The 14176-nt window shown below is 41.0% G+C and overlaps 2 protein-coding genes across 2 annotated transcripts in view; both read left to right on the top strand.

The window, feature by feature from the left end:
- The first annotated feature begins 674 nt into the window (after positions 1-674).
- Positions 675-8325, top strand: ifi30a (IFI30 lysosomal thiol reductase a). The gene is made up of 7 exons (XM_056292725.1): positions 675-853; positions 2034-2222; positions 3856-3930; positions 4209-4298; positions 4534-4686; positions 6532-6600; positions 6978-8325. Exons 1-7 carry the CDS (start codon positions 725-727, stop codon positions 7044-7046), a joined length of 774 nt encoding a protein of 257 aa, XP_056148700.1. The 5' UTR covers positions 675-724; the 3' UTR covers positions 7047-8325.
- Positions 8326-11795: 3470 nt separating this feature from the next.
- pde4ca (phosphodiesterase 4C, cAMP-specific a) overlaps positions 11796-14176 on the top strand; it is a 64164-nt gene continuing 61783 nt past the window's right edge. The window contains exon 1 of the mRNA XM_056293670.1: positions 11796-12001. Coding sequence (XP_056149645.1) covers positions 11857-12001 — 145 coding nt within the window. The 5' untranslated portion in view covers positions 11796-11856. The remainder of the gene's footprint in view (positions 12002-14176) is intronic.

The following is a 14176-nucleotide window of genomic DNA, read 5'->3' on the forward strand; positions in this document are numbered from 1 at the left end:
ATCCTGGGTCGTCCTCTGTGTGGCGTTTGCATGTTCTCCCCGTGTCTGCGTGGGTTTCCTCCCACAATCCAAAGGCGTGTAAATCAGGTGAATTGGCTGTACTAAATTGTCCCTAGGTATGAATGTGTGTGTGTGGGGGGGGCTGTGATGGCCTGGTGTACAGTACTGGTGGCCTGTCCAGGTGTCTCCTCGCCTGCCACCCAATGACTGCTGGAATAGGCTCCAGCATCCCCGCGACCCTGAGAGCAGAATAAGCGGTTCAGATAATGGATGGATGGATGGATGGATGGATGGATGGATGTTGACAGTGATGGGTTAGCTACCTCCAGCAAGTTTCAAGTCTACGGTTTGCAATGAATGGTAACCAATAGCCGACTGAAGTTGGGAGAAAAATCCTTCGAAAAATCTTAAATCAGCGTATGCTTTGGAAAACGGTCGGGAGTAATGTAAAGTATATTTGATCTGACTTAAACGGGTTTAAATCGTGCATTAAACACTGGCTGAATTACTTACTGGGCATGATAACGACGCTGAAATCCAGATCGTTTCATGCCGGAGACAGCTGACGCCTCCCGATCACGTGACTCACGATCCAATCACAAAATAGCAAAATGTCTTTGAGGAAGGGCTTCTTTGCATAATAAAGACGCCTCAATGAACGTGACCAGCTGCGCGCAACTGCCTCGGCAAACAAGCAGCCGGGCGGACATCCTCCGAGACAGACATGAAGGCGACTCTGCTGGTGGTTTTGACCGTCTTGTCATGTGCAGACAGTGACCGCTCGACATACTGGTCTTGCAGGCACTCTCCATCACAGTGGTGTTCCTCTGTGGAGTCGGCAGTACAATGCGGGGTAAGACAACTTGAAACACAAACCCTGAGTTTCAAACTAGAAAACGGCGTGATGGACGTCGCTAGCCGCACACCGGCAGGTTAGACCTGGATCTGGATTATAAAGTTGATTTGGGAAATATTATTTTTACACTGTGCCTCTTAGCTAACTCGGCCGGACTAGCAACAAAATGTGTGTGTGTGTGTGTGTGTGTGTGTGTGTGTGTGTGTGTGTGTGTGTGTGTGTGTGTGTGTGTGTGTGAAGAAACTTAATTAAACAAACGGAAAATAAAGTTCGACCTAATTTGTAATTTGCAATCACGGCGCGGTTCTAGTACGTTCGAGAGACAAAGATTGACGCGCGCGCACCATATCTCACGCACATTTACAGACGCAGACGCGTGCTAGAAAACAATGAAATGAACAGTGCATACAGCATGACATACAGCTTGGCAAACAGCGGCGTTCACCCAAGCTAAAAGGCCAAGGCACTAAATCAGTACAGATAACCGGGGTATGAAACTCTTCATTGCGTCCACTTTCTTCACTGACAAAGGCAGAATACCCAAACTCCACACTTCAGTGAAAGTAAAAATAATTTACTGGAAAAATCCCTCTGGTAGAAATGAGAGTAACCCGTAAGAATATTACTTGAGTAAACGTTATAAAAGTATCTGATTAGGTTTATCAAAAGTAATTTCTGGTTTTAAATGTACTTAAGTACACAGTAGAGTACTTAAGTATATAGTACCTAGTGGGGACCCAGAACATGACAATCGAGACCGAGAAACATGGAATAAAATGGCTGCATGTCGACCCTGACAGACACCGAGTCATCAGCAACGCTTCCGGTGAACACTGAACAAGTAAGGTAGTGACAAGTTTGAAGAGGAAGAAAAAAAAAGTTTGAAGAGGAAGTTGAGTGTTTTTTTTTTTGTTTTTTGGGGGGGGGGGTTATGGCTAGCAAGCAGAGATGGAGCAAACCCAAGTCCATTACCAACGGATGAAAAATCAGTAGCTAAAACTCACTTTGTACTGATTTTTGTTTTTGACCCAATGGCGCAACTATTTGGTTTTGAATGGATCTCGGGAATATGAGGTGGTCAAACATCATTTACCATTATCACCATAGGTGTTAGTAAGGTAAATAGAATTAATATCCTCACAATTATTGCTTAAATCCTTTTTCTCTCCCAAAATAGGTTCTGAAGCAGTGCCTTGAGAGCAACTTCACCAGGTCCCACCAGAAAGCAGAGTCTGTTCAGCTGGCACTATACTATGAGAGCCTTTGTCCTGGTTGCAGACAATACCTCACCCAGATGGTCTATCCCACCTGGATCATGCTACAAGACATCCTTGACGTCACTCTGGTGCCCTATGGCAATGCAGAGGTTAGGAATGACTATACAGCTCAAATTTCAGCATCGCTTGATGGCTTTCTATATCATCCTTGAGATGTGTGATCACATCATTTGTTGGTATAAGATCAATAAAGAGTAGCTCTAAATCAGTTGTGAGCTGTATGCATATGCATTCTACCCCACTAATAAAAAATAACAATACGGGGAGCAGTTTCAAAATAAGCCAAGATAACCTTACTAAAAGATGTTTAAATTGAAAAGGTTAGATTTTAGCCCCTGCTGCCCCACCACTGTGATGTAGTAATGGAGGTCTGACATCAGTGGGCAGAAATATAAGAAAAAGAATATAACTATCAGTGGCACACCTCCACATGCCCAGTTTTAGAGACTGACCCTATATCTTGGCATTTTCAAACATATGACCTGGACAATGGCGAGCTGAAACCATGTATTACCTAACCATTTAAGCAGAGGTATCAGAAATGATTAACTGCCAGTTTTGCTCAACTAGATAATTTAGGCTCCAGGCAGAGTTGATAATCTCTCATCATTGTCTGTAATTTGATTGTTCTATTAGTTTTATTACTTAAAGGCTTAGTTCGGTTTTTTTTTTTACTATGGGTCCTACTTGTATACATTCCCAAAAATAAAAAAATTAGATGAATAGTTTTTAACTTATTTCTGTAATACGCATATCCATTGTCTTCTGCTCTAGAAGAGTGTATTTCTTTAATACATATTAAAGAAAAAATAGTTAAAACTACAATCTAATTTTAGGATTTTTCATGTGTTGTGAAAACATCGTTTTAGATTTTTTTTGGAGTAACGAGTAAAAAGTATTTTTTTTTGTATTTCCCTTCTTTTAAGTGGGGCTGTTAATGATCCCTGTCAACATCTAGCAATTGAGCCTAGCTAAACTATAGGACATATAATTAAAAACCCCAGAGACAGGGCATCTGGGTAGTGTAGCTGTCTATTCCATTGCCTACCAACATGGGGATCGCTGGTTCTAATCCCTGTGCTTCCTCTGGCTTGGTTGGGCGTCCCTAAAGACACAATTGGCCTTGTCTGTGGGTGGGAAGCCGGATGTGGGTATGTGTCCTGGTCACGGCACTAACGCCTCCTCTGGTCGGTCGGGGTGCCTGTTTGGGGGTAACTGGGAGGAATAGTGTGATCCTTCCACGGCCCCCTGGCGAAACTCCTCACTGTCAGGTGAAAAGAAGCGGCTGGCGACGCCACATGTATCGGAGGAGACGTGGTAGTCTGCAGCCCTCCCCGGATCTGCAGAGGGGGTGGAGCAGAGACCGGGATGGCTTGGAAGAGTGGGGTAATTGGCCAAGTGCAATTGGGGGGGGGGGGGGGGGGCAGAAACTGAACTGTCCCTTAACTATCCCTTTGCAATGGCTGGAGGTAACGATTCACAGTTCTTGCAGATAAACGTTACACACTATCAAGAGTGTCAACCGTTCCCAAGGCTTCTCTCCCTGCCTGCTGGCAAACACGAGTCAGTTGCATACATGTCCCTCATTGCCCAGATGAGGTACTCCCTCTAAACAAATGCCCAAACCCCGCCCTGCCTACCACAAATCCAACAATCTCACAAGTTGGTTATAAAGATAGTAATATTGTATAACTCTTTTCCCCTTTCCTACATTTTCTCAAGGAAAAGTTGGTTGGAAAGAAGTATATTTACACTTGCCAACATGGAGAGCCAGAGTGTCTCGGCAACATGATTGAGGTAAAGGTATTTCCCAAATAAGTGAACCACCGTTATTCCTACAGTTTGGCACAATGTGATTTGCCACATGCAGTTGTTTGGTTTAATGAATATAATACCTGTATTGAGTTTAGTTCCCCAGATTAAGGTTTCTTAGAGTTTTACAAATATCTTTTTATATACTTTCCAAGTTGCAAAAGCACTGACTGCTAGTGATTTGAGATGGTCTGAGAAATGTCTAAGTACTACTTGATAAACATTTTGTATGTATGTAAAATGTTTTCTATCATCCACCTCAGACCTGTTTACTGAACCTGACAGGCAGTGCTTCCTTCCACATCATCTATTGCATGGAATCTTCCAATGATGTCATCAAGTCTGCCAAGAGTGTAAGGGAGTGGTGTGTGTGTGTGTGTACTGTTTGTGTGTTTGTTAATATGTGTATGCAAAAATGCACATATAAATGTATTTGGTTTTGCCTGTGTGCCTCTTTCTTTTTGTACATGTTTCAGTCCTCAGTCTATTCTTCTGTCTCGTCTGTCTTTTTGGTCTGTTTCTCAGCATATTAATCCATAGTCTTAAAATGTTATGTGTTCATGAAGTTTGACTTCCTTTCATTTCCAGTGTGTGGATATCTATTCCCCTGGTGTGAGTTGGGAGAGCATCATGGACTGTGTGAATGGAGACATGGGTAACCAGCTGATGCATCAGAATGCCTTGAAGACTCAGGCCCTGAGCCCTCCACATGACTATGTACCCTGGGTGACCATAAATGGGGTATGTCTCCATTGGGTTAAGTGGCAAAGCAATTGGACTCTGTGGCAATTCGGCTCTGTTTTAAGTGTATTAATGGCAGCTAAGAACCGGGGAGCCTCTGATTAGAGGAGAGGAAAGAATCATGACAACAGTAAAATTTCGGTGTAGAATAAATGCAGAGTTGGTCCATTCGGCGGTCAAACATCCCACCTCTAAGTTGTTGCAAAATGTATTACTCATCTTGTCTGCAGTACAGTGGGAGTTTTGCAACATAATATCACCCGGTGATCATTTTGACAGTTGATCTGCTAATAAAGACCCTATAGTGAGAAAGTAAAAAGCCATGACTGTCACATGTGAAGCCACATGTTAAGAAAACCAAAGCTCACCACAACACTGGTGACCAAGCTCTGCGGTTCTTCTGAGCAGCCTGAGACCACAAGAGAGACAATGACTTTCTGTGGGGTAACAAGCATATCAACCACTTTTTATCCAACAGATTCCAGCGAAAACTAGAGAAGTGCACTCATTAAGTGCTGATCTCCGCCAGGCGTATGTATCTCCCCTTTTCAGGTGTCTGGATGTAGGCGACAAACCCTTTTGTTGCCTACCTGGAGAAGGGAAAATACACACACACACACACACACACACACACACACACACAGAAAAACCAGTGCTTTTCCTGCCATTATAAGACTTTTGCGCAGTGACCAAGTCAATTGAATGGGAAATATGGGAGAAAAAGTTGTTTATATGCACTGCTGAAGCTTAAAAAAAAATCTACATAATACAAACGTCTTGCCTGTCAGTCTGTGGATGTGCAGTGCAGCCTCCTAGGTGGACGCTCGCACAAAAGCGGCCAAGTCAATGACAGAGCAGGCTGTCATGATTTCAGAGCCCTTATTAAAAGACGTCAAATGTGTTTAACCGTCACGGTTTTCATGATATAAAATGAATCAAGGTGAATGGCTGCTCTGCTGATTTGCCTTTCATACATTCTAAAGCAATAAAACAACGGTAAGCAAACATAGCGGGGGGGTGTCTTTGTTTGTTTTCGAGGTTTTTAGTATTCTGTGACTTTCCAGTAGTGTTCCCTATGTATTTAAATCCGAAAATTCAAATTTGGGTCGAACTACGTATGTTTTGGCGTCAAAATGCTATTTTTACAAGCTCTTCTAAAATATTTCCGATGTGACCTGACGTAGGTTTCTGCACTTTCTTTTAACACTTCTGTTACTCTCCATGCTTACACTGTCAGCAAACTGCATGCGTGTATGGGGGGGTTGAGGGAGAGGAGGGTCGTGCATCAGTGCTAACCGGTATCACTGCTTTTTGCTAACGGCTGAGTGAGCGATTCCATTTTAACAACCCGTAAAAGAACGTAGATGGCGTTGCTCTTTAAGGTTTGAAATCTAAGACTAATGTGTATTGAAGAAGCGGAACATTATGATATAAGGATGACTCGGAGACGCTCCATTTAGTTAAAACTTGCTGAACTTTTTGAAAATAATCCGATTCCAATTTATTTCACTAAAATGCAAGAGTTTTTCAGTTTCAAGCAGTGATGGAGAATAGGCTCTCTATTATTGCCATGCAACTCTTTTCATACAATTGATCACCTTTTGGGTTTAAAAAACTGTATATTTCCCAGGTTTGCCTATACTAAGTTAAGAATGATCACTGACTGGGTATGTAGCTGACACTGAGCTACAGGGATTTGTCCTGGTCAAGGCTGCTGTGATACGACCCAGGGCTGCATTTTAGGTCTGCTTAGAAACAGTTCCCCTATTGCACATGAGCTGCTTGCGTTTACCTGGAAGCTTGTTGTTGTGATATCTAGGAGTCATGTTTTTACTATTTTTGCAGAAGCACACAGACGACTTGGTGCAAAAAGCCATGAGTTCTCTCTTACTTCTGGTCTGCAGCATGTATCAGGTATAGTATTCATCAAATCTTGGTCAGTTATTGAAATTCCTTCCAGTGGCGTTTTGAATCCTTCCTGCTACAGTTAAGGCTTTAAACTTTTCTATATTTTACTTTTTGTCACTTCTTTTTTACTTTAGTTATTTAATGTGCTCTTATTATTTTTTAATTTCAACTCTTAATTCTAAAATGTTTCGAACCGACTTGTTTTTTCCCTGCTTGTGATTTGTTTTTAATCTGCTTTTTAATGTATAGCTCTTTAAGGTGCATTTATTTGTATGAAAGATGCTGTACGAACCAAGTTATTTGAAGCAACAGCAGCTCATGATGATTAATTACTGTGCTCATGTTTGACCTTTGACCACTGTCAACCATTCTTCTCTCCTCAGGGACCTAAGCCAGAAGCATGTGTAGAGGGCCAATGGAGACGGTACAAAAGCTACTGCCACAATAAGTGAATAAGTAATGTTGCACATGCTTTAACGTTTGTCCTTGGCAAGTGAGGTTTGTTACTTGGATCACTGTTGGTGCCTTACTCAAACGTATAGCACATGTTGATGTATTAGCAGTGAGGAAGACATACAAATACCTGAGTTTGTGGTTTTTTTTTTTTTTGTTTATTTACAAAGGAATATTGTTGCGTCACTTTAACTCAAAGTGTATATATAATTGACCTAATTTCCAAAAACTGCATTATCATTGAAATGATGTATTGTGAAACCATGAAAGAGGGCATTCATATAAAATTGATCTAATTTCCAAAAACTGCATTATCATTGAAATGATGTATTGTGAAACCATGAAAGAGGGCATTGAGCATGACATAGACTTTTAATTGTGAATACCCTTGGAGTTTGTTCAGTTTTCAAATTTTACGACAACCAGATGGTAATCAACATCTGTTTAAGATTTTTACTGTTCTGCAGGCAGGGCTTCATCTCTTCTTCCTCAATCCTCATCCTTTTTTTGACCAGTCTCTTTCCTGAGAGGTGTAGTTGGAGCAAAGAAAAACCAACAGCAGGCACATGGAGGTTAGCAGGAGACCAGTAGGTGACACTGTTTTGTCAAATCTTTGTAACGACACACAGGCTGTCCCCCCTCGCCCCCCAAAGCTCTTGTCCACTGACTGACTTTTCCCCAGAAATATGCCATTAAAGTCTGCAAGTCCATAGGTGATGCATGCAGAGGGCTCCATTTAGGATCTGGCCATTTAAAACAAACCTTAACTTTACAGTCTATTAACATTGGGCCTCATGCATGAATATTTTCTTGTTTTTCTCTTATATTTGTTCTTGCACAAATTAAGAGGAAAATAAGAAAATCCTACATGGGATTCATGAAACGTGTGCACTGGCCAATTTTGTTTCGCCCACCTGAGTATGTTGATGAATTGCATTTGATCTTGAATTGGATGCACATGCCAGGCATTTTGCAATTGGCATAAGGAAATGCCCCATTAAACCCATATATGTAAGGGCAGCAGACTTAAGTCCTATGTGCAAACCAACAAACCACTGAAGTTTGACAGGTAATGGACAGACAAAAGAAAGTGGGGGGAGGGGGGAAAAGGTCGACAAAAATAACTTTGCTCTTTATTTATTCTGTATAACACTTAAAGTAAGAAACTTTGGCCCATGGTCTTAAATGAAAACATTCAAGATGTCTAATGTTTTAATAAAATCTTAAAATACATAAAATATTCAATACTCAATTATTAAATTAAAGTGCAGTGTGAGACACGATGCCTTCTTCCTTTAAATTAAGCAAGCGGGAGGCTTTTCAAGTTGTTCTGCTCTGCTAGCCATGACTGTCACTGTACTTTCTGCAACACAAGCATCCCTGATTGATTTGCTGGCATTCAACATGCCCTCTTCATGTGAACACAACAGCTTTTTTTTTTGTTTTTTTGTTTTGTATAATCAACCGATCATTGTGCTTCAGAGTAAAACACAGCACGCATCTGTCTTGTTCATCTTTTCACTGCAACTGTGCATTGAGATTTGGGGAATTATTACTTGCAGTAAAACTATTTCACTATGATGGTCAAAGTTCGCAGTTAATCTGCAGTTCACATGAGTGCTGAACCGTGGGGGGATGATCCGTATGGATCAACTACGTTCAGGTGCACTTTTTTATCATCTTTATTAATATTTCACAGCACAAAATGCAAGTTTGCTTCTTTGGGTATTGGCTTACGTGTGGTCCAGGGCACTCTTAAATTTTGATCTTACCTAAGAACGAGTGGGAAGTACACGTATTGATGAATGCCACAAAAATTATTTGCACTCACAATTTAAGATCAAATCTGCATATGCACGATTCGTGCATGAGGCCCAATGAACCTACAAGGGCTCCTTTTGGGCTATAGATAGTATAAACAAAGCTCAACTTTACAGCCTAAAAATGAACCTACAGTAATTGAATAAATGCCTTTTTTGTATACCTATATTGGCCTGTATACATACTGTAAAGCCATACTCTATGCTTACTTACCTCTCCAACGTGAGTCTTTTAGTGTTGTAATCTAGTTTATGAATGGCAATCATCTTGAGTGTGAAACCGACAACGTAAATGGTCCCATTGAGCTGCTGCTATGATTGATGATCATGATTACATCATACACTGAAGTAAATGTTGACCTGCACTATACTCAGGAGCTGAAAACTAAAGATAAATATGCAAACATGGAAATCAGTGATGAGTGAGGGAACTGAAGTTTATCGAATCTGAAATAAACACAATTTTTCTTCTTTATGCCTTCATTCCTTCATTGATATTGACTTTATTCATGTGGTCAGAAGGCTGGGGCTATTAAAGTTCACTTCCTCCTACTTGGACTTGGGTACAATTAAGCACTCCAAAAAAAAGCTGCATTCGGGTTGTGAAAGTTACATAGAGAGATTGTAGTATATGGACAACAGCTTGGTCTTACTGAACCGGAAGGTCTGGATGTGTGATGTCCTCTGATTCTGCAGTCAGATAGACACACATGCTTGATAGTCTGTCATGAAGTGAACGCATTTGCGTCCAGCTCGCAACCAACTAATATATATCTGATGTAAAATTGAAAAGTCCCCCATTCCTGAAACACTTACCTTTCATGTCTATAATCTGATTGTGGTTCAGACATGCAAACTCACATGGGTGATTGGAAAGCTGGCAGTGTTTCCTGTTATGTAGATTGTAGGAGAGGAATCCGAGGATATTTTGAGGTGGTTTTTTTTATAGAGCGACAACCCAAGGAAGTATTGATATTGTTGAGTATTCTGCCCCGGTAGGCAAGTCTTTCCTTTTGCTATCGTGCAACAAATGACAAGTATGAAGAGTTTCACGTCAAAGATTTTGACCTTTACGAGGTAAGGTTCCTTAGAATATTACAGGTAATAGTGTGTTGTTTGAATTTTTCAGCCCCAAACCAAAATAAAGATTTTACTTGAGTTGGGGCTGAGGGTCAAAAATAAACAGGCAAAAGTAAAGGAAACCAGGTGATCAATTAATTGATCGTTCTAAGACTGCAATTTTTTTCTTGTAATATATTATACTTTTTGTGCATGATACCCTTTGAATTTGTATACTAATCAAATGTTTGTCAGTTATAACTATGACTAAGTATTCTAATTTCAAAAACTGCAGTCACATACTTAAGGCTACAACAACAATATTGGGATCTTGTGTGTTTTGTGGGTACGTTTACAGTGGCATTGTGCATTATATTCATTACTGTAGTGTGTAATAGTACTTATTAATGGAAGTCAATGACATGAGAATAAAGTTAATAGTTTCAGGAATTCTTGACTATTAGCCCAGTAATACAGTAAAGTGGATGTTTGTATGGGGGGGGGGGCAGATCTCGAGCATATTGTTGGTTGAAAGGTAAGCTTTTGGAGTAGCTGGAGAAACATGGTCACAGGATTTGGGAGAGAGCAAGGGTTTTTATGTTTCCCCTCTAATACTGATATTGTGATAGAGATACCCTTAGAGATGGATCCTAACACAATCTCACTCAGAGAACCATCTATTGTGCAAAAGGTAAAGCTGTTTGGACCTGAAAATAGACCCCCCCCCCCCCAAAAAAAAGGGCTGGGACATGTTCAAGCAAGCTTTTTGAGGCTCAACTTATTTTTTACATAATACCAAGTACATCAAATGCATCACTTTGTGCAACCTACCTTTTAAATGTTTTGAGCAAACATTTTTTCACACTCTTCGACTTATTAAGCAATGTGTAGGCTGAACACTGATTTCTGGATTAATTTTATCCTCGCTTGAGTACAAGACCCATACCCGACTTCCTCCACTGGGACAGGAAACCTTTTTTCGAGCATCTTGGAGTTGGAGGTAAATGACAATCGTCAGCGAATCATTCCAGTCCACACTGGAGGTTGTTGTTGGACAAAATATAGTGGCATCATCCACAAATATCAGAAATGCTATGCTAATATACCCAAGCCTGGTGCTCTCCAGACCTCAGCAGTGCTTTGACATCCTGTCCATGAAAATGAAAAATAGGAAAGGGGGCAAGGTACATCCTTATTAGATTCCAACACTTACTTTTATAACACTGGACAATGCTGAGAATGTAAACATCCTAACAATGACTGCATAAAAAATGAATGGCAAGCAATACTCCTGCAGTATCTATACCACAGAAAATGTTAAAGAATGTGAGGGTAGGCTTTTTTTTTACATGTACAAAGTCAAACTCCCTTCAGTTATTTGTGAGATGGTAAACTATTGGTCCACTGTTGACATGCCAGGATAGTCAACATTGCTCCTCCATTTTGTTTTGATTTTTGGCAGGGGTTCTCACAAGCACCTTGACATATGTTATAGAGACATAGAGAATGGCTCTTAGTAAATATGTTCTTTGGCCATGTGTATCATGCACTAATTAGAAAATAAGAAATTACTAAAAAGCAAGGGTTTACCATGAATAAGTATGCTCACCTAAACTGGATTAACAGTGACTGGAGGAAAGAGTCATTCATTTTAGGCTGTCTATAGAACAGCTAGAAAGTTTACAGCTTAATGACATCACTCGGTGTGAGCCTTTTTGCACTGGTTGGACTGTTAGATGACACAAATCATGGTCAAGCAATCTAATCTGAACATAACTACATATAAAAAGATAAGTATATCCATTTAAGGCATATCCTAATATTGCCTTTTTGCAAATATGATTCCTTAGACATCCAGAAACACTGGGAGTCTTAGGAGCAGCAGGCTACTTACATTAAGGGGGTCTGGAAGGCTGACTTCAGCTGTACCATGAAGAGGCTTTTTTCAGGCACGCTGCATCTCCCAAGGCTGTCCTGTAGACCCTCTGCTTGGGAAGGGACACAGGAGGAACCCCTCTTCATAACTTCAGCTCCAGACATCAAGGCCTCAAGGAGCCTGGGGACTCTCACCAGCTACATCTCCAGAGCCTTGTGAGTCAAACATCCTACATGTCAGAATCCTGCATATAACCAATTCAGCCCTAGACTTTAACAATTGTTTTCACTCCAACTTACTGTCAGCATTGACTTCTCCTGTGGGATTTTGGCAATGGCTGAAATCCATAGTCATCATGGTAAAAAATGAGACTTTTTGTGGCAACACATCCACGGCTGTAACATTATGTATTCCTTATGTAAGACTGAGAATTGGCTTTCTTGATGTGTCGATGTGTGAGGGTTATGCCTGCATTGTAAGACTAGAGGTGAGAAATGAAAAACTTCATGCGCTCATGCCTTGCAGGTTGGTTTAGCATGAGACTGAATAAAAGAAAAAATTACATTGAAATGGCTTAATTTAAACCAACCATTTAATACAATTTTTATCACCCACCGCCCTCCTTTTCTGTCTCTCTTTTCAAGTGCGGAAGGCCTGTTCTTTAGTCATATATTCTGCCTCTTTCAGTCTGATGGGGTCTGTACATTTTAGAGGTGGACATTTTAGAGGTGGACAGATGTGGTTGTGTGTTAAGGCACTGGCACAAGTAGAGCATTAATTCGGTTAATTGTGGTAATGACCGGTCCCGTTTTGGCTGCTTAAAATCACATGCAGGCATATAAACTAAAGGAAATTCATAGCTATTGCACAGAGAAATGACAGCCTGACTCTTGACATCTTTGTCAGGTTGCATAACATGATGATAAAGGGAGCTGTTGTTAGCCTTGTGTTAGCTGTCAGACTGCGTTCGCCTGCACTATCCCTTGGTGGAGTGTGTTTTGATAAAGCTAGGAGGTGTAAGGATGGAGCGGATATAAATCCCCCAACCCCAGAACCAACTCTGGATTGGATCAAACTCGAACAAAACTCCCATGATGGAAATTCCATCCATCCATCCATTATCCAAACCGCTTATCCTACATAGGGTCACGGGATGCTGGAGCCTATCCATGCAGTCATTGGGCGGCAGGTGGGGGGACACCCTGGACAGGCTGCCTGTCTCATCACAGGGCCGACACATTCACACCTAGGGACAAGTCAGTATGGCCAATTCACCTGACCTACTGGTCTTTGGACTGTGGGAGGAAACTGGACCACCCGGAGGAAACCCATGCAGACATGGGGAGAACATGCAAACTCCACACAGAGGACGACCTGGGATGACCCCCAAGATTGGACAACTCTGGGGTTCAAACCCAGGACCTTCTTGCGACTGCACTAACCACTGCGCCACTGTGCCGCCCTGATGGAAATTCAAAGCATCTAATTTGGTGAAGTTGTAAGGAAACACAAATTAAGCTGATCTTGTGGTTAGACTGCTTTGTTATTGTGGTTGTTTGCTTCATGATGGCGGCCAATGTTTACCCAACTTTTCATTAGCAATACATCAATGCTAGACTCCTATCATGCTCAGCCTTCATTCCCGTCCCATTGGAGAGGAAATGCACAGGCTGGCAACTAATACATTGTGAGGAAACACTTAACTCTCAGTGCTTTTCAAACTAGTAGTACAACATGGCCGTACATGTCATGAATCTTATGATGTTGATAATCCCAACTTCTCTGCTCCTCCGGGCCTGGACTGAACTACTCCTCATAGTGGTCTTTTTCTATTAAAGGCCCCATGTCTTCACCTATTTAGAACTCGGTGGTGACGTTTTGACTTGGTGCCAGAAAGCATTTTTTTGCAAAATAGTATACGGGGCCAAGTCTAATTTCAAACCACACATCAGCGCTGGTTTTGAATTTTGATAAAATTGAGTTAGCAGTTCATATATTCTCCACTTAAAACAGTGTGAATATGAAGCAGTTATTACATTACTTTTTATGTGTTGCCAGTAGCTGTTCTCACACTGCTGTCCATGTTTTATGCAATACCAAAATCGCATCATATTCGTCGTACATTTTATAAGTCCATTATAATTCTGTTTATCCTCTTTCAATGTTGTATTCTATAAATTGTGTAACCACAACATCCATTGCACATTGTCTGTCTTGGGAGAGAGTGCTTTGAGTGGCTGTTACAGCTGGGAAAGCGCTATAAAAAATGCAACTTGATTGATTGATTGGAAATCCTAACATTTAGTACAAACAAGGCTCAGCGTTTTTGGTTTTTACCGATTTTCAACGAAAAATACCTGGATTTTTTAAAAGG

Source organism: Lampris incognitus, chromosome 14 (assembly GCF_029633865.1).
Source record: "Lampris incognitus isolate fLamInc1 chromosome 14, fLamInc1.hap2, whole genome shotgun sequence".
Classification (NCBI taxonomy): domain Eukaryota; kingdom Metazoa; phylum Chordata; class Actinopteri; order Lampriformes; family Lampridae; genus Lampris; species Lampris incognitus.

Bases quoted from the DNA above. Each gene is read 5' to 3' on its own strand.
- ifi30a (XM_056292725.1), top strand. From the start codon at position 725: ATGAAGGCGACTCTGCTGGTGGTTTTGACCGTCTTGTCATGTGCAGAC. The intron at 2,223-3,855 runs GTTAGGAATGAC...CATTTTCTCAAG, and splicing joins TGCCCTATGGCAATGCAGAG to GAAAAGTTGGTTGGAAAGAA. The intron at 4,687-6,531 runs GTATGTCTCCAT...CTATTTTTGCAG, and splicing joins CCTGGGTGACCATAAATGGG to AAGCACACAGACGACTTGGT.